The 20,923-nt window shown below is 37.3% G+C and overlaps 1 protein-coding gene across 3 annotated transcripts in view; it reads left to right on the plus strand.

Moving 5' to 3' along the window:
* The window catches only part of GABRB1 (gamma-aminobutyric acid type A receptor subunit beta1), a 534,121-nt gene that overhangs the window by 429,126 nt on the left and 84,072 nt on the right, over nt 1-20,923 (plus strand). For all 3 annotated transcript variants that reach the window (XR_005215852.1, XM_037829738.1, XM_037829737.1), the window contains exons 6-8: nt 15,462-15,599; nt 15,692-15,844; nt 18,664-18,908. Coding sequence is in view for 2 of the 3 variants with exons in the window: in XM_037829738.1 (XP_037685666.1) it covers nt 15,462-15,599; nt 15,692-15,844; nt 18,664-18,908 (536 nt within the window). In the remaining variant the exon portion in view is untranslated. The remainder of the gene's footprint in view (nt 1-15,461; nt 15,600-15,691; nt 15,845-18,663; nt 18,909-20,923) is intronic.

The raw sequence follows: 20,923 nt of genomic DNA on the forward strand, positions 1-20,923 counted from the left end.
AGGTCAGGAGCATAAAGCCAGGAGTCATGATGATAAGTAGCAAGAGTTGAATATTCTATAAAAATTTATTGAATACTCTCTCTAGTTAGGAACTCTTCAAGGCACTGAGTTACAAAAATGAATGGGGTCTCAAGGAGCTCAGAGGCTAATGGGAGAAAGACAGATAAACCAAGTAAAATTCAATGTTGTTCATTGCTTTTTTCAAGGTTAAGTACATAGCCAAGTTGAAAGAAGTCAATTAGGAGCAAGAAAGGCCTTAGGGGGCTGCCTATATCTCCATCAATAGCAAATCATGGCTGCCCAATCCCTTTACTCTTATAGGCCCAGTCACACTGTGCATGCTGAAATCTTTGGGTTTTGTATAGACATTCAACTTTGCCCTGGAAGTTCAGTTTCCTTGCAAAAGTGACTTGCTTATTATTTTATTGAGTAAATTTTATTAAGCAAATCACAACTTCCCATTGACACCAACCAAACTTTTTGCTATTTTCTCTACCCGTTATTCATACTACATGTGATTCTCTTTGCCAAGCATTCCTGTTCCACCCAAATCCTACACATCATCTAAGACCAGTCTGGTGGTTTCCTCTGCAAAGCCATCCCAAGCTCCTTTGCCTAGACAGTTTGTTCAGAATGCTGTTAGACTGTGAGATCCTGAAAAGCAGGACCTAGTTCATCCCACTGCATATCCCTAGGATAGTGGAATGTTGGTAAATTTCCATATGTTTGAAATGCCAATTCAGAAGTAGTATTGTTCTGTGCTTCAGCAGGGTGGTATGTGGTTATCTAGAAAGATGATAGGTTGAATCTAGGGAAGTTGTCCAAATCAGAGGAGAAGAATGGGCAAAAACCCAGATTAGAGAGCTCAGGAAGGGGAAGTGAGCAAGCAGTTGCCACTGACCAGTGGTTCTGAACACAAGACTGAAGCTTTATTCTATCCAGTACTACATACAAAACCATCCTGCTAACAACAGAGTGATAATGAGGTCAGAAGCTGTAGGTAAATCCTGCCCCAAACTGTGATAAGGGCAAAGATTTAAACTCAGTCTTGGATCTAAAAATAGTATTTCTCTCCATAAAGAGTCTGTAAATACCGGGTTTAAGATCTCCTTCCCTGACAAATACTTATAGTCCAGATATTCTGTGTTGCCAACTAAAAGCAAAATCATACACAGTCTAGCTTTAGGTAAAATAGATATTCACTTCTGAAACATTAGGAACCTAAAAATAGTCTTCCTGAATGACAGAATATAGAGGTAATCAGAGGGAATAAGATAGGCTAGTTTGAAACCTACTGCTGGATCAAGTCAGACAAGAAGAGAGCTTTAAACTTGGAAGAGATTGTCTGAGTTATTTTAAGGATTTTTTAAATTAAATGGTACTTATGATTTCTTCTATCCTCATGAAAAAGCTCACTTTTCTTGCCATTCTTCTGAATGGATGTTGCTGAGGTCATTGTTCATTACAGAGAAAAAGGGCCATGGAAAAAATTTCTCTCAGACCTGGTATCAGCACTCATTTTTAAAGACAATTGGTTTGCTTTTATCTGATGGGCATTCTGAATTTTTTAACTGATCTGATTTTTTTTAATTCAGTTTTATGGAGATACATTCACATACCATACAATCATCCAGAGTGTAAATCAATTGTTCACAGTACCTTTATATAGTTGTGCATTCATCACCGCAATCAATTTTAGAACATTTTCATTACCACACACACAAAAAATAAGAATAAAAATTAAAGTAAAGAAAATACACCCAAAACATCCCATCACCCCCAACCTCCCTATTATTCATTTACTTTTGTCCCCAGTTTTCTACTCATCTGTCCACACGCTGGATAAAGGGAGTGTCAGCCACAAGGTTTTCACAATCACACAGTTACATGGTGTAAGTTATATAGTTATACCATCTTCTCCAAGAATCAAGGCTACTGGGTTGCAGTTCAACAGTTTCAGGTATTTCCTTTTAGCTATTCTAGTACACTAAAAACTAAAAAAGGGATGTCTGTATAACACAGAAGAATAACCTCCAGAATGTCCTCTCCACCCCATTTGAAATCTCTCAGTCACTGCAACTTTGTTTCATTTCTCTTCTCCCTTTTGGTCAGGAAGGCTTTCTTAATCCCTTGATGCCAGGTCCAGGTTCATCCTTGCAAGTCATGTCCCATGTTGCCAGGGAAATTTACAAACCTGGAAGTCATGTCCCAGGTAGGAGGGAGGGCAGTGAGTTTACCTGCTGTGTTGGCTTAGAGAGACCACATCTGAGAATAAAAGAGGTTCTCTGGGGGTGACTCTTAGGCACAATTATAAGTAGGGTTAGCCTCTCCTTTGTAGTAACAAACTTCATAAAGGCAAGCCCCAAGATTGAGGGCTTGGCCTATTAAATTGGTAGTCTCTGCTGCTTGTGAGAATATCAGTAATTTCCCAAGTGGGGAAATTTAATATTTCCACATTTTTCTCCAGTCCCTCAAGGGGTCTATGCAAATACATTTTTATTCTCTGCCCAAATTCCTCTGGGATGTATTAGGGCTTCACACAAACCTGTACAAACTAAACAGATCTCACTCCCTATTCAAAGTTCCATGTGATTATGCTGTTTGAAAAAACTGACCATACAAGTTAAATCACAATAGTGTGCTACAGAAAATATAGATTTTGCACCAAATAAACATCTCTTCCTTTGGTCTCACAAAGAAGCCAAAGTTTTAAAACACCATCAATATCATCTTTTACCCTTTAGTCTGATTTACTTTAGTCCTAACCAAGTCCATTTCGTTCATATCTCTAATTGAAGTCTGACCTCTTTTTTCAGCCTCTTTAACATTTTCTGTTTTCATAGCTGCTGAACTCTGGCTCTGAGTCTCAGGTGTCAAATCACACAAATACCAGAAGTTCCAGGGACCAATCAAATTATACACAAATTGCTCAGCATCTCAGAATTTAGAAATAGCCATTATAACTCAGGACTAGATTTAACTGCTGTAAGAGCTTACAATCTAGGAAGCTTTACCATAAGCCTTCCTCTGATAACCTATGCTCTCAGATTCAATTCACATAGTTTGCATGTTATAGTTAGTTCATATTAGTGAGACATTATAATGTTTGTCTTTTCATTTCTGATTTATTTCAGACAACATACTGTCCTCAAGATCCATTCATCTAGTTGCATACCTCACAACTTCATTCCTTCTTGTAGCTGCTCAATACTCCATTGTATATATACACCACAGTTTGCCATTCCATTCTTCCATCGATGTACCCTCAGGCCACCTCCAACATTGCAAATTGTGAATACTGACACCATAAGCCCCACTGTTCAAATGTCCATTCATGTCCCTGTTCTCAGTTCTTCCAAGTATATAGCCAATAACAGGGTTGAAGGACCATATTGCAAACCCAAACTCAGCTTCCTGTGGAACCACCACACTGCCCTCCAGATGGACTGCACCATTCTACTTCCCCACCAACAATGATTAGGTACATCCATCTCTCCACATTTTCTCCAGCACTTTTATCCCTCTGTTTATTTTTTTTTAAGTTTTATTCACACACCATACATTCTTTCCTAAGTGTGCCAGTTTGAATGTATTATGTCCCCCAAACGCCATTATCTTTCATGTAATCTTGTGTGGGCAGACCTATCAGTGTGAAGTAGATTGTAATTCTTTGAGTGTTTCCATGGAGATGTGCCCCACCCAACTGTGGGTGATGATGTGATTGGATAATTTCCATGAAGGTGTTGGCCCACCCATTCTGGGTCTGAATTAAATTAGTGGAACACTATACAAGATCAGACAGAAGGAGCAAGCTGCTACAGCCAAGAGGGACACTTTGAAGAAAGCACAGGAGCTGCAGATGAGAGACAGTTTGAAGATGGCTATTAAAAGCAGACTTTTGCTCTGGAGAAGCTGAGAGAGGACAAATATCCCAAGTGCAACTAAAAGTGACATTTTTGGGGAACTGCAGCCTAGAGAGGAACATCCTGGGAGAAAGCCATTTTGAAACCAGAACTCTGGAGCAGATGCCAGCCATGTGCCTTCCCAGCTAATAGAGGTCTTCCGGACACCATTGGCCATCCTCCAGTGAAGGTACCCAATTGCTGATGTGTTACCTTGGACACTTTATTGCTTTAAGACTGTAACTGTGTAACCAAATAAACCCCCTTTTATAAAAGCCAATCCATGTCTGGTGTTTTGCATTCTGGCAGCAATAGCAAACTAGAACAGATTTTGGTACCAGAGAAGTGGGGTGCTTTTGCTGCTGAGTTTGCAAATACCAAACATGTTGGAATGGCCTTTTAAATGGATAAGGGGAAGATTCTGGAAGAATTGTGAGGAACTTGATAGAAAAGGCCTAAACTGCTTTGAAGAGACTATTTGTGGAAATATGGACTCTAAAGATACTTCTGATGATGCCTTGAACAAAAATGATGAATGTGTTCTTGCAAACTGGAAGAGAGGTGATCCTTGTTTTAAAGTGGCAAAGAATTTGGCAAAATTGAGTCCTGGTGTCAGATGGAAGGAAGAATTTGAAAGCAACAACCTGGAATACTTAGCTGAAGAGATCTCCAGACTACATGTGGAGGATGTACCCTGGCTTCTTCTTGCAGCTTATAGTAAAATGAAAGTGGAGAGAGATGAACTTAGAACTAACTCTTGGGTTCAAAGAAACCAGAAGCTGATGGCTAGGGAAATTACGGGCTTCCAGGGGATAGAATACCAGAAGCTACAGCCCAACCTGAGAATGTAACCAAACATGGAACCCAGCCACCATTTCAGTACAAGCCAAGATTGGAAAAGGAGTTAAGCAGACAGGATTTGTGGAAAGTCCTATTGTCTGACAGCTTTGACCCCTGTGTGCTTCATGTGAAGCCAACAGAATTTTTGTGAGATCTTTATAGACAGAGCCATTGCCAGTCTGGACTGGAGGAGACAGACAAGGAACATATGGAAGAAAAAATTTCTTCAAAGACAGAGCCATGGAGGTTGGGGTCTGTAGTCAAGAGGTCTCTGGCTGGGAGAGTGGAGCAGCCCACACACATGGAAAGGGTGAGTTTGCCCTGGAGATCGAGGGCGGCCTTCTGCCTTGATGCTCAGGAAATGTTCTGCCACCCCAAGCCCCAGAGAGGGTGGAGCACATTCTCAGGGAATTGGAGGGAGCCTGCTGCCACCACACTGTTCTGAATGGTTGAGCGTGTGCCCCGGAGATGGAAGGGAATCCGGATTTTGCCCCTATGTTTGAGGAGGGTGGGTCGAATGTGTGGATACATTGGAGCACTCACCCAAGTGTTTGGAGAGGAAAGGCTGCCACAAAGGCCCTTGGGAAGGGTTAGACTCCCACTCTCTCAAGTCCCAAGGATGCAACATCATTCTGTAAATGACTCTCAGACTTTGAAATCTAATGGAGTTTGTCCCATGGGTTTTAGGAACTGTTTTGGTCCTGTTAACCCTGTTTTCCTTACTATTTCTCCTTGTGGCAATGGGGATGTTTATCCTATGATTGTGCCTTCTTTGTATATTGGAAGTACATAACTTGTTCTACCCACAGATCCACAGTTAAAGGAAAATTATGCCTTAGGACTGACCATGCCCATAATTGATTTTGATGGAATCTTGTATTTAACTATGGTTACTGAAATGATTTAAGTTTCTGTGATATTGTTGTGGGATGAATGTATTTTCTATATGGAAAGATAATGTCATTTTGGGATCCAGGGGGTGCAATGTGCCAGTTTGAATGTATTATGTCCCCCAAATGCCATTATCTTTGATGAAATCTTGTGTGGGCAGACCTATCAGTGTTAATTAGATTGTAATTCTTTGAATGTTTCCATGGAAATGCACCCCACCCAACTGTGGGTAATGATCTGATTGGATTATTTCCACGGAGGTGTTGGCCCACCCATTCTGGGTCTGAATTAAATTACTGGAGCACTATATAAGATGAGACAGAAGGAGCAAGCTGCTATAGCCAAGAGGGACACTTTGAAGAAAGCACAGGAGCTGCAGATGAGAGACAGTTTGAAGACAGCCATTAAAAAGCAGACTTTTGTTCCACAGAAGCTGAGAAAAGACAAATATCCCAAGTGCAACTAAGAGTGACATTTTTGGGGAACTGCAGCCTAGAGAGGAACATCCTGGGAGAAAGCCATTTTGAAACCAGAACTTTGGAGCAGATGCCAGCCACGTGCCTTCCCAGCTAACAGAGGTTTTCCAGACAACAATGGCCATCCTCCAGTGAAGGTACCCGATTGCTGATGTGTTACCTTGGATACTTTATGGCCTTAAGACTGTAACTGTAACCAAATAAACCCCCTTTTATAAAAGCCAATCCATCTCTGGTGTTTTGCATTCTGGCAGTATTAGCAAACTAGAACACTAAGTAAACAATCAAAGGGTCCCTGTGTAATCACATAGCTATGCATTCACCACCACAATCTATATGAGGACATTCCCATTTCTTCTGCAAAGAAAGAGGAAGAGGAGAAAAACAAAAAGAAATGATGACAAAAAAAGAAAATATAAAATACAATGAAAAGGTCAGGCGACAACACAAATGCCAAGAATCCCGTACCCTTCCCTTATACACCACTCTTATAGACATTTGGCTTTGGTATATTGCCTTTGTTACTATTAATGGGAGCAAATTACAATGTTACATACAAGTCTATAGTTAAAATAGATTCTAGCTTGCATTGATTGTATTTTTCACTAATACCATCTCATTTTCAACACCTTGAAAAGCTGACATTCATTTGTTCTCCCTTATGTAAAAACATTATTTATTTAATCACCATCATTGACCACTCTAGATTTCATTAAGTTATACAGTCCCAGTTTTTATCCTCTGTCTTTCCTTCTGGTGTCAGACCTAACCCTAACCTTCCTTTTCAACTGTACTTACAGTCATCTTTGTTCAGTGTACTTACAATATTGTGCCACCATCACACAGTATTGTGCTATCCATTTCTGGATCTATACAATCAATTTTCTTGAGCATTCTATACTCTGTCAGCATCAAATGCACAATTTCTACCCTCTACTCCTGGTATCTTCATTTTACAGTCTTCTCCAAACCTTTCACTCCTGTCTCTTCCTATCTGTCTGTAGAACTCCCTTTAGTATTTCTTGTAGAGGAGGCCTCCTGTTCACAAACTCTCTCAGTGTCTATTTGTAAATATTTTAAACTCTCCCTCATTTTTTGAAGGACAGTTTTTCTGGATATAGTATTCCTGCTTGGCAGTTTTTCTCTTTCATTATCTTAAATATATCATACCACTGCCTTCCTACCTCAATAGTTTCTGTTAAGAGATCCGCACTTGATCTTATCAAGCTTCCCTTGTATGCAATGGATTGCTTTCCTTTTCCTTTTGCTGCTTTCAGAATTCTCTCTTTGCCTTTAACATTCAAAAATCTGATTAGTAAGTGTCTTGGAGTAGGTCTATTTGGATGAATTCTGTTTGGGGTACCCTGTGCTTCTTGGACCTTAATTTTATATCTTTCATAAAAATTGGGAAATTTTCATTAATTATTTCCTGAATTATTCTTTCTTCTCCCTTTCCCTTCTCTTCTCCTTCTGGGACATCTATACCACATATATTCATGTGCTTCATGTTGTCATTCAGTTCTCTGAGACCTTGCTCATATTTTTCCATTTTTTTCCCCTATCTGTTCTTTTTTGTGTAGGATCTCAGATGGTCTGTCCACTAGTTCACTAATCCTTTCTTCTGCCTCTCCAAGTCTGTTGTTGTATGTCTCCATTGTGCTTTTCTTCTCTTCTGTTATGACTTTCATTACCATAAGTTCTGCCATTTGTTTTTCAAGCTTACAAATTCTTCCTTATGGTCACCCAATGTCTCATTTTTATCCTTCATCTCTTTTATCACATTTTCTTTCATCTTATTGATTTGATTTATAAGTTTTGTTTGAGTACCTTTAGTTAGTTGTTTCAACTCCTGAATCTCAGTTGAAGTTGAAGTGTTAGTTTGTGCCTTTGACTGGGCCATATCTTCATGATTCCTAGTGTGGCTTGTGATTTTTTGCTCTCTAGGCATCTGATTTTCTTGATTAGTTTATTCTGGAGGTTGATTTCTCTCTTTTGCCTAACGTTTTCTTATTGGTTGTCTTTGGTCTCTATCTTTTCTTTGTTTCTCTCACTGGCCAGTTGTCAGCGTGGCTCTTCCCCCAGTCTTCCTCCCAAAATCAGGCACCCACCATGGCCTGCTACAGAATTGGGAGGTAGGCACCAGGAACACACCAGAAAGTTCACTGTGTGTAGTAATACAAATCTACTGGATTCCAGTTGTGCTCTGTTTCCCACTAGCCAGCAATACTGGGTTTGTTTTAGAGCCCTGTTTAACAGGTGTGTCTTCTATATTTCTCAAGCCAAAACAGGGCTGGGTTTCCATACAGGGTGTGTAGACCAGTTCCTGTAGTCCTAAGAAAGGGTCTTGGGCATCTTTTGAAGAGTTTCAATTCCTTTGAACCTTCTGGACTGTCCAGCAGGTGGCACTCTTCAGCAACTTAATCATCCTCAAAGCTGCTTCGCCTCTGAGCAAAGGCTGTGTCTACACAGCTAAGCTGAAGCTTTGGGATTCCTATGCCCTCACTTTGCTGGCCAAAATCTGGCTTGATATGGGGCTCCACCTATGGCAAAGAACTCCCTCAGCTGACCCAGTATTCCAGCTATTCCCAAGGCAAGGAAACAGCCACCAGCTGTTGCTTCCCTCAAGGATGGAGGAAGGGATTTCAGATGCAGAGGTGGAAACACATTCTCAGTTCACGTTGTCTCAGTCTGTTTGTCCCTCACTGACCTGAGCCTTCAAATGTCCTCCTCTTGACCCAGTACTTCAAATAGTGGGGATGTCTCACTGCTGTGAGAGATTTTATTGTCTGTGTCCCTGGTGGGAGGTGTCCCATCTGCTGATTCTGTGCCTTTCCCACACTGAGACTGAGTGAGGGGGAGGGGACAGGACTGGTTGGTCTGGGACAGAAGATTCCTGCCTGATATTTCTTGTCTTTCTTCAATTCATCATTTTCAGGGTCCTTCTCTAGTTTATATCCTCCTCCAAGTTTCAAACAATTCAGAATTGTCCTCTTTTTTGTTGAATCCCTGGAGAAGAGTTTTCTGTAGCTGTTTATGTTGCCATGTTGATGATGTCACTGGGGCTAACTGATCTGATTTTGTGTTACTTGCTAGAAACTCAGTATAATGGCTCTGAGGAAGGGCAGGTCCAGATGGTCCTGAAAGCTCATTTCCTCCTCCCTAGCAGAAAGCAGACTCAGCAGATCTGAGTTACAGGCTGGTCCCTGCTGCTGAGCTCCCTCCAGTGTCACTCAGTCACTTAGTCACATAAATGCGCACCCAACACAAGACTCCACTCTTCTGGAAGATTGGCTGTGAGGCACATAGTACATCGCTAATGAGCATAAACTGAACGGTAATTAGAATATGGAAAATAGTTTCTGCTCCACTACTTGTCTGCCTATAAATTTTTCCCAAATAAACCACATTCTGTATCTTTTCCACATCACAATGTGGTGTGCATTTGTAACCTCACTGAGTGACAAGCTCACATGTAGAAAATATATAAGACTCTGTGATTTCTTCTTTTATTTTATATTTTGATTTGTTAATATATTAACATGATCCAGAATCAAAAAGTATTAGAAGGCTTATAGTGAAAATTTTCCCTCCTACCCTGTCACCCATCCAGCAATACCCCCAAAGGAAATAATTGTTATTAGTTTTTTATCTTTCCTTCCAGACTTTTTAATACATATGCAAATATGTTTTTTCTTTTCCCACATTTTCAAACAAATGTTAGCATATTATAAATATTGTCATTCTGAACTCCATGTTTTTTTTTCATTAAAAATAGATTTTGAAGCATTTTCCAGATTTTATGTAAGAACATCCTCATTTTTTATTGCTATATAATATTCCATGAGCATGCCATAATTTAGTTTAACTACTTCTCTGTTGAGGGAGATTTTTATGTTATTTCAAATAGTTTGCTACTAGAAACAGTGATATAATAAGTAATCTTGTACATATGTTCTTCACAATCCTGCAATTACTATACAGGACAAATTTCTAGAATAGGAATTGCTAGGTTAAAATATATATAATTAACAATTTTGATGAATAAAGCCAAATTGCACTCCATGTGGATTATAGAGAATTATACTCTCCCAGCAATCTGTGAGAGTTTTGCTTCCCCAGTTGCTCAGCGACACAATGAATTATTTTAATTTGTGATTGTTTGCCAAGTTGTGAAGTAAAAGAGATATTTTGATATAGCTTTAATTTTAATTTATATTTCTTTTATTATGATTGAGGTTAAGCATTTTTCTTCTTTCTATAAATTGTCTGTTCATATCACTTTTCCATTTTTTCATTAGGTTTTTGGACCTTTTCTTTTTTTTCCTTGCAGAAGCTCTTTACATATTAAGAAAATTTGCCCTTACCTGCAATATGCACTGCTAATTTTTTCCCTGTTTCTAATTTTCTTTACACTTTGCTTATGGTTTTTGTTTTTTTTTTTTCACCACACTGTCTTTTTTAATAATGTGGTTAATATCTCAATTTTTTTATGACTGAATTTTGTCATAGTTAGAAAAGCCATTCCAGGTTTACAAAAAAAGCCATTCCAGGTTTACAAAAAAATTCCTCCATGTTTCCTTCTAGCACATATATAGATGTACTTTATAGTTTTTTTTTTTCACCACACTGTCTTTTTTAATAATGTGGTTAATATCTCAATTTTTTTATGACTGAATTTTGTCATAGTTAGAAAAGCCATTCCAGGTTTACAAAAAAAGCCATTCCAGGTTTACAAAAAAATTCCTCCATGTTTCCTTCTAGCACATATATAGATGTACTTTATAGTTATATCAATAATCCATTTGAAGTTTATCTTAGTACATGGCATGAAAGATAGGTCCAAACTAATTATTTCCAATAGCTGCCCAGTTTTCCCAAAATTATTTCATTGAAGTATTGATCTTCTACCCAATGATTTGAGATACCACTTTTTTCATATCCTAAATTTTCTTACTTAGTTCTGAATTCTCAACTTTGTCCCATTGGTCTCTCTTTTGGTTCATGCACTAGAATCACATTGTTGTAACTACAAAGGCTTTATAATATGTTTTATTACCTGCTAGTTGCCCTACATGTCTCTTATCATTTAGTTTTCTTGGATTTTCAAATTTATTTGTTTCTCCATTTGAACTTCAGAATCATTTTGTTTAGTTCAAAAGCAAAAATTATATTGGCACTATTAAGCAGTGAATTAAATTATAAGTTAACTTACGATGCTGAGTCTTCCTATTCAAAACCATGCTATGCCTTTTTATTTGACCAGGACCTCTTTTGTGCCCTTCAAAAGTGTTTCAAAGATTGATTCATGTATATCTTGAATGGTCCTAAGTTTATCACTATTTTTTCTTTTTGTCTCTGTTTTAAAGGGTCCTTTCTTCCATTATATATTATTAACTGTTCATACAAATGTCTGTGCTTGTGTGTGTGAAGGCTATTGATTTCTGTATGTTAATTCTGTACCCCATTACCCTGCAAAATTCTTATTGTTTGTAATGGTTATTCAGTTAATTATTTGGGGTTTACCATGAATACAATTGTATAATTTTCAAATCTGATAGCTTTACCAGTAATTTTCCAATTTTTACTTCTATTTTCTTTTTCATGTCTTATATATTGGTTAGTATTTCCAGAACAATGTTAAGTAAGAGTGGACACTAACTTTTTGTGGGAATGTTCTAGTGATTCTACAATAAGCATGATGTTGGCTTTGATACTGAAATAGATATATCTTAACATGTTAAGGAAGTATCCATCTATTCATACTTATAGAGTGATGCTATTTGCTTTTAAAAAAATTGGAATAGATGTTGAATTTCTCAATACCTTTTTATCATCTGTGTAAATAATCATATGCTTTATTCTCTTTACATCATAATATAATGAAGTAGATTACTGGATTTTCTAATATTGAACTATTTTCATTCAGAATAAGCCCCATTATTTATGTTTTATTGTTATTTTTTAATGTGCTGCTGCTGGAATTGGCTTGCTAACATGTACAGCTTACTTTATAAAGATAATTTGGAAATTTTCCTTCTTAGCCTACACTTTGGAACTGTTTAAATAGCACTAGAATTATCAGTTCTTAAATGTTTGGGTCTGGTGGTTTTTTGTTTGTGTCTTTGTTTTTGTTGGTTTGTAGGGTGAAATCAAGCTGTTTTGATTGTCTATCTCTCTCAATTTGGATTTTAGTAAATGTTTTCTTCCTAGAAAATTATTTATTTAATACAAATTTTCAAATTTATTTGTATAGAGCTGTACAAGATAGTTTTATGATTCTTTTAAGCATCTCTGTTTGTGAGTTAGGTTCCCCTTATCACATCTCATTTGTATGTCCTGATTCTTTTTGTTTAATTAGTGTATTTTGTAGAACAGTTTCCTCAGAGGGGTACCTGGGTGACATGCGCTCTGAATCTCTATGTCTTCCTCATAAATAAGTGATATTTTGATAGAGAATGGGATTTGGGGGTAGTAGAGCTGCAGTTCTTTTCTTTCTATATTTTAGATGTTCTGCAGCTATTATTCCGTAATATTTTCTTTTTCAGAGTTGCAAATAAGTTCAATCTTGAATCTTTTTCCTTTGAAAATGCCTTGTACTTTCTATCTGAAATATTGCAAAATTATAGATAAGTCTTCCAAAGCCCTTATATTTTCTTCATGATTTCCAAATCTCTGCAATCCTGATCTCTTCTGAGATAATATTTTCAGTAGGTCTTTTAAGCGACTGTTTCAGGCCATCTTCTCCTCAATTCATCTACCACAGTTTTAATTACAAACATTTGGGTTTTAGTGCAAGAAAGTTTTCTGTGCTCTAATCAAATATTCTTAAGTGGTTCTACATTTTTAAAGAAGTTGGGGAACTAAAGGTCCAAGCTATCTTCTGCTTCCTCCACCAGTTCTTTTCAAGAGAGGCAATTTATTCTGGATGCTATGCTTATTTTTCTTCTCTACAGCTACTGGGTCCCCTTGCATGCATTGTTGTTTTCTCTTGCTATCCTTTGGGATTTTGGTTCAGCTGCCTGGGCACCTTAAATTGAAACAATGCCCTAATTTGGAAAGCATAACAAGCCCAGGCAAGATGGCATTTCCTGTTGAGACACCAAGAGGTAGCCTTTCTCTCTCAGGTCTTCCCAACTGCAAAGTCCATCACTCTTCCTATCTCACCAGTGGAAGGGATTCAGCCCACCTTTTCTGCAATCCCATAACTCCTTAAGAGACTGAGAAGACAGCAAGTCCTCCAAACTGTCACACAGGTAGTGGCATTCTTTATCTAGTAGGTCCAAAATGTCCCTGGACCCAACTCTCCTCCTTAATCTCAGTGTTCTAAACTCCTTTCATGTTCTCATCCATACCACTAGTCCCCAACTTCTCTCTGGTCCTTGCAGGGGGTAAAAATTTCATGACATCATTGTCCACTGTATCCATACAGAGCTGAGGCTTCACTTCCTGCTGGGCTTAAAAGAGGTAGTTCATAGTTGGATTGGAGTTGGGATGGAGGTCATAAGGGGTGGGCTCAAGTTGTCATTTGCCACTAGCTGTTTCACCTTAGAAGACAGGTTCTTATCCTAGGCCACAAAGGGAGTTCAGAAGGATCCATGATCCCCTGAAATTGCCATCGAATCATATGTGTATGGACATGTGGGTGTAAAACATTCTCCTCCCCCACCTCACCTCCTATGGAATCCAGCCATTCCTTAATCTAGCCAAAAACTGTGTCTACTATTGGTAGACACAATGAGAATGGAGATAATAAATACACAGCAGCTTTTCTAAAATTCTCAAAGAGATGTTAAGAATCACAGCTTTACATAGCCATATCTAAACTTGGTATATACCCCCAAATGCCAGTTAGTCCCATGTAAATCCAACAAGTAAAGAAGGGACTCACAGCCTCTCAGACATCAGGGATAATATTTAAAAGTAAATATCTTCTATTTTTATGTCTATACTTGGGTCATTGTAAAATGGGTTACTGGCTATGGAAGATTATCCATTGGAGAGTGGACAAGTTCTTGGACTTAAAAAGAAATGATTTAAAGAGAAATAAAATAAATTGGATCATATTAAAATAAATAATAACCTATATAGGGTGGCAAATGTAACAAATACAAAACAATTGTGAGTTTAATGAGTTCAGAGATAAGGATTCAAAAAAAACCTTTTGAAGAGATGTTAGAAATGTTTGAGATAGTGAAGTTAAGACAGTTCTGTTTTTACTCAAAAAAAAAAAAACAAAGAAATCAAAGCTCAAAATTTCTGATAGTCTTGCAGTGATAAGTTGGTAGTGATCCCTTGACACTTGGTATTCAACTTCTAAATTTTAAATATATTGCTTTATTTCTTAAAAAGATGTTACTGACTTTAATGAAAAATAGGTTAGCATAATGTATAGTACAAACAGCTTATATGGTTACCTTTGAAACATAAACCCTAGTAATTCTAATGGAAAAAAAATTTCATGCTTTTTTATTTGAAGGTAATGTACACAGAAAATGAGCTTAGAAGGGTCTTCTTTGTCTCTAGCAAGTAGAAAGAGAAAAAGAAGATCTTAAATATGTCTTAATTTTTTTTAGATTTTTAAATATATCTGCACATTTTTGCAATGCAAGTTACCATTACGTATGCCCATAAAACAGCTAGACCACTGGCAAGTGGGAACAGAAGTGGAAGGAAGAAGTGAACAAGCCGTCAATATAGGGCCTTCCGTGATGAAGACTTTGGGGTAGATCTCTCTACTGCAATCTACAGTCCTCTACACATTTCCCTCTAATTAACTAAAGCCCACCATCACAAAGACAGAAATAAAAAAGTTATAACAATAATCACATAGTTCCTAAAATATTCAACTATATATTAAGCTATAATCAAAGCACATGTAGAGACATTAGATTTTCTGAAAGAAATGTATCTTTCTTTTAAAAATGTCTTGATCATTTAATAGGTGTATACAAATTTGGTCATTCTTTGCATCTATTCTTTTGTCTCTTTTAATAAAGACTTGCTCAATTATTATTTCTTGTAACTGTTATTGTTGTTTTTAAATAATGCATAGCTAAAGTCTATGCCCAGGCACCTGGAATCCAGCCATTCCTTAATCTAGCCAAAAATTGTGTCTACTATTGGTAGACACAATGAGACTGGAGAAAATAAACACGCAGCAGTGATGATCATAAAGCTTGTATCCATTACAGCCAGATAGCACTCAACATGAAACCTATATGCCATCATGATTTAAGGCACTATTGCTTTACAATCGCTTGGGGGGTATTTTCCTTCCAGCTCCCAGACTGTCTTCAAAACGAATTTCCTGACCAATTGAACTCTGTTTAACAATGTTGTTTCTTGGTTTCAGATGGTTATACCACTGATGACATTGAGTTTTACTGGAATGGAGGAGAAGGAGCAGTAACCGGAGTTAATAAAATTGAGCTTCCCCAATTTTCAATTGTTGACTACAAGATGGTTTCCAAGAAGGTGGAGTTCACAACAGGTGAGGATATTTTCCCCCAAAGAACTAGGGGTACTGTGAAAGGAAAATGATGGTTCCAATCAAATTATAATATCATTTTTTTTCCAACTCAGGTGCATATCCACGACTGTCACTAAGTTTTCGTCTGAAGAGAAACATTGGTTACTTCATTTTGCAAACCTACATGCCTTCCACACTGATTACAATTCTGTCCTGGGTGTCTTTTTGGATCAACTATGATGCATCTGCAGCCAGAGTTGCACTAGGTAATGTATTCTTAGCATTAAGAGAGATAGTGGGTTTCTCCTTAAAAAAACCACCTAGTATTAGGAAGGGCTTCTCTTATAGCAAGTCAAACAGTTAGATTACTATAAGAGTGCTTGATTGTAAACATCAATGTAAGCACTGTACAGAAGGAATGCTTTACAGTGTAAATTCTCTTTAGCATTTTACCAAAAAAGAAATCTTAGAACATATTCTGTACTGTATAAGTGCTTCTTGGGATATATTTTTAAATTCTCATGACATCAACTTTTACCAACTTTGTGATGACTTCCTCTATAGTCTCTGCTTTTTACGATGGAGAACATTTACATTGCACTGTTCTCAAATGGATTTGGAGAAAGCTAAACCTCCTGAGTATTAACAACCTATGTCAGTTATTGGGAAATACCATCTCTTGAATATTAACTAGAGTTTAATTATATCTGAGTCTCTTTAAATGGAGCTCATTGTACTTGAATAGATACTTCATCAGTTCTATTGATGGTCTATTATTAAGACAGAAAAAGAATGGTTTTCTTCTTGGAGGAACAAAATTCAGAATTAATCTTGCTACAGTTGAATAATTGCTGCAAGCTAAAAGGGTTTCCTGAAAAGTTAAAAGATGTAGGGTATGTTTAATGAATCTCTCTTATCCTAGGCACGTATGGCTCGGTCCCATTATTCGATCCTAGAGCTGTTTCGGTTATCACTCACTGAAGCTTATTCTCACATATGCAAAAATATAGTCTCATTTTTGTCTAAACTAACATATTACATCTCTTCTGAGATTCTGAACCAGATTATATGTTCTGCATACCTTATCACATCTAGACTATGTGTGCTCTCTACACCTTATTTCTATTGGCTGAGGAAAGAAGGCTCACAAATTCAAGTGCTAGCAGCCCCTTATCAACTTTTGCACATACCAAGACTAAGGAAAGTAAAAAGTTTATCATGTAATACATATCTATGTACACATATTATTTGAATGTGAATATGAAAGTATGTATATGCTATGGCTAAGGAAAGCATATTGGATAATATCAATGGCAGGGAATAATAACACATAGCAAGTTCATGAATTGGCATTCTCTTTATACTTCTATACTCAAAGCTAATAATTTTTTAATTAGCGCTATCAGCAAATAGAAATGCTGAGTTAATCTGTTAAATGAGATATTTTTAAATGTATGTGTCAAAATTGCTTTCATTTACTAACCCTTCTTGTTTAACAAAAATTTACTCCAATAAATAGATACAGAAATGCAATGAGTGAATTTGTAAATGAATTGTTCATTTCTGTCAAAGATTAGCTGGAATTATACAAGCTGAAACAAACTTTTATTCAAAGAAATAAGTAAGACCACTCATGATGGCATTTCATATCAGCCCAGCACATTCTAATTCATTATTCACCTAAACAATTTTAACTTTTTGTATGGAAGTCCTGACTTCCTACTTTATCTGTTCTTCTAAAAGTTAGTCAGATCAGAGGAGCTACACATCTAGAATCATCTAAATGGCAAATGAGTGCTAAACTGTTCTGTCGCCTTCATTTATGTTGCTGTCTTTCCCCTTTGCCAGCCATGTTTTATCTTTAATCTCACGTTGATGCTTCCTGACTTTATGTTTAAAATCCTCTATCAAGTGTCAGTCTTCACCTTCCCATCTCTCTGCTTTATTTTAAATGCATTTTTTTAACACCTTCTTGTTTATTGCTCCCAGTTGGGTGACTCATATCAAAGTAACCAATCTCAGAATTTCTGTGTGCCTAGTTATAAAGTAGGAGTAATATACCAACCCTATCTTACTCAATAGGCCATTATGACAGTGTTAAAAGATAATTTATAAAATATCTGAAACTATAAAACAACATACAAGCTGTGTGCACAAGATACCAACTACTTTTTCACTTCTTGCTTTTCCCAATTATCATTTCATCATCACCATCATAGACAGAAAACATTTATTATGCAACCACTCACACACATTATACCTTTAAGAATATTATATTTAACAAAATAGTTAATATAGATCCTACCTTTTAAGGGTTTAACATCTAAAACATTTTTAATGAATCCAAATTGAATTATTTTAGTCAGAAAACTGACTCCACAGATCTAGTACATTCTAGGCTCTGTAATTAAGAAACCATAGATGATATTTGAAAAATCAAAGAAGCCAAAGAAACAAGATTATAGCTTTAAAAAAATCTAAATACATTTTATCTAAATATATATATATAAATTAAACACTTCATGCAAATCACAAGCTTTCTTACATTGTTTCTTCTTATGATGTTTTCCTACTATGAAGGCAGTATTATTGGTTTAAAATACAATACAACCTTGTGACCTGGTATGCACTTACCGATTCATGAGAATGAAGTAAATTCCACAAAGTGGACACCAGTTTTTAGTCCCACTAGTGGGACAGTGCCATAGGGGAAATTTAGAAGGGACCTGAGTAAGACACTGAAGGAAAGATGTGGCATGTAACAGAATCCTTTGGCACTAGGTCTCCAACAGAATTTTGAACTGCCTTCCCATCTGCTTTTCTTTTTTGCTTTGTGCATTTAAAAAATACGTATTTTTTTTCCACCTTTCCACTAACTGCACATCATATTTGCAATTCATCAGTGGACTATGTAGGCAGCCTGCAGCTATTTCTTTCAAAATGTCTGCCCTATATGGCCAAATGATTTATCATGTTACTGCCATCATTCTGGGGCACCAGAAAAGAATGGCATCTGGCCCCTCGAGCTTAACAAGGGTGTCTTAACAGCGATGCCTTCAGCTAAGCCTGTCTTTCTGCTTCACAGGAATCACCACGGTGCTGACAATGACGACGATCAGCACTCACCTCAGGGAGACTCTGCCAAAGATCCCTTATGTCAAAGCGATTGATATTTACCTGATGGGTTGCTTCGTGTTTGTGTTCCTGGCTCTGCTGGAATATGCCTTTGTAAACTACATCTTTTTTGGGAAAGGTCCTCAGAAGAAGGGAGCTGGCAAACAAGACCAGGCGGCCAATGAGAAGAACAAACTGGAGATGAATAAAGTCCAGGTAATGCATGAAATATTTCCTAACAATATTCTTCCTAAATGTATTAGCAGCATGATGCCCAGAGCTCTCAGAGCAGAACAGTTCATCTTTAATAAGACTCATGGCTGGATTAAGAGCTTTAGAAGCTCAAACAATAAAATAATGATGATAATAACAAAGTATTTTAAATTAAAATAAAAGTTACCTCCCCCTATGAATAATTCAAAATAAAAACAATACTAAATGATAACTCTAAGGTTGTCCAAATAAAACTCTGATTCATTCCTTTTATAATTATTGTCATATCTATTTTATAAAATTTGAAATACAGCATTTTCAAATATTTCTCTAATTTTTAATGCCCCTTGTTGCTCATGCTGTAAGCCCATACATTCTCTGCTTTTTGGGTAATCTATTCCTGGGTAGTTTCTTTAGTGAAGAATTGTTCTTTTTTTCTGTCAATAGCGTTTATTTTAATGTGAAGGTTAATAATGGAATGTGGCTACCCTAGTAGGCCAAATGCTCAAACCTGCCCAGGGAAAATCTGATTTTGGTTTCATAAGTCTTTATGTAATAGGGTCTCAAACAGAGAGCAAATTTAAAGGAGCTGGGAGATTTGAATTCTGCCTTCCTGTTCATGTGTGTGGCCAGAGGGGAGTGACTTCACACCTTCAGATTCTGAGATCTGCACAGACGCCTAGAGCTGGAAGGGTGCTTGTTGATCACCGCTCACTGCTGGTTCTCAAATTCTCAGACTGGCTGCCTGGAATACACCTGAGGAGCAGCTTTAGCTTGTAAAATATGAAGGTTCTTAGGCCCCACCTTGAATCCCTTGGAGCAGGACCTAAATTACTGTTTCAACTATTTAAATTTTTTAAATGTTTGAGCTTCCAAAGCTTTTAATCCAACCAGGGGTCTTATTAAAGATAAATTAACTGTTCAGCTATGGAGCTTTGGGCACATTGCTGCTGATAAACTGTAGTCTAACCCTGAATTTTACAGATTTGAGAACTGAGGATGGAAGAAGTTAGATGAGGGTTACACAGATTAATAACATCCCAGGATCTAGAACACAACTCCATGTCCATTATTCTTTATTCTAAACCATTTGTAAAACTATATGCAAAAGAATAATGCCGGCTCTGCTTAGTAAATAAATGATATAATAAAAATTAACGTCTGAGCTCCTGAGTGGAGTTGAGGCAATATAACACAATGGTTTCAGCCACAGACTGGAATCAAATGGCCTGGGACTGATTCCCAGCACTGCTCTTAATAGCCTGACAATTTCAGACAAATCAACCTATGTAACTGCTTACCTAACTTCAGATCTCAGTGTCCTCCTCCCTAAAATGGAAATTACTATAGTATGCTGTTTTAGTTTCCTTGGCTGCTCAAGCAAATACCATGCAATGGGCTGGCTTAAACAATGGGATTTATTAGCTCACGGTTTTGAGGCTAGGAAGAAGGCCAAATCAAGGCATCTTCAAGGCAATGCTTTCTTCTTGAAGACTGGCACATTCTGAGGCTGCTGCTCATGATCCTTGGTCTGTGTGCTCCTCTGTGCACATGGCGGCCTCTCCTGGCCTCTCTCTTCTCTTCCAGTTTCCTCATTCCATTGACCTTCAGCTTCTTGCTTCCCATGGCTTTCTCTCTGAATTTCATTCCTCTTTTAAAGGATTGCAGTAATAGTATTAAGACTCAACCTGATTGAGTTGGGCCACAACCTTAACTGAAGTAACCTCATCAAAAAGTTCTGCTTACAATGGGTTCACACTCACAAAAATAGATTAAGTTTAAGAACATGTTTTTCTGGGGTACAGAGCTCCAAACCACCACATATGCCTACTTCACAGAGTTGTCATGAGGAATAAATGAATTAAAAATGTCTAGTATTTGGAACAGTACCTACCTGGAACACAGTAAGGACTCAATAAGTATCAGCTATTATTATATGCAGGATGTTGTTACTGCTTCCTCTTTGCTTTTCACTGATAAGCCTTATGATCTTTGCTTTTACTTTGTGAGATTAAATT

Source organism: Choloepus didactylus, chromosome 3 (assembly GCF_015220235.1).
Source record: "Choloepus didactylus isolate mChoDid1 chromosome 3, mChoDid1.pri, whole genome shotgun sequence".
Classification (NCBI taxonomy): domain Eukaryota; kingdom Metazoa; phylum Chordata; class Mammalia; order Pilosa; family Megalonychidae; genus Choloepus; species Choloepus didactylus.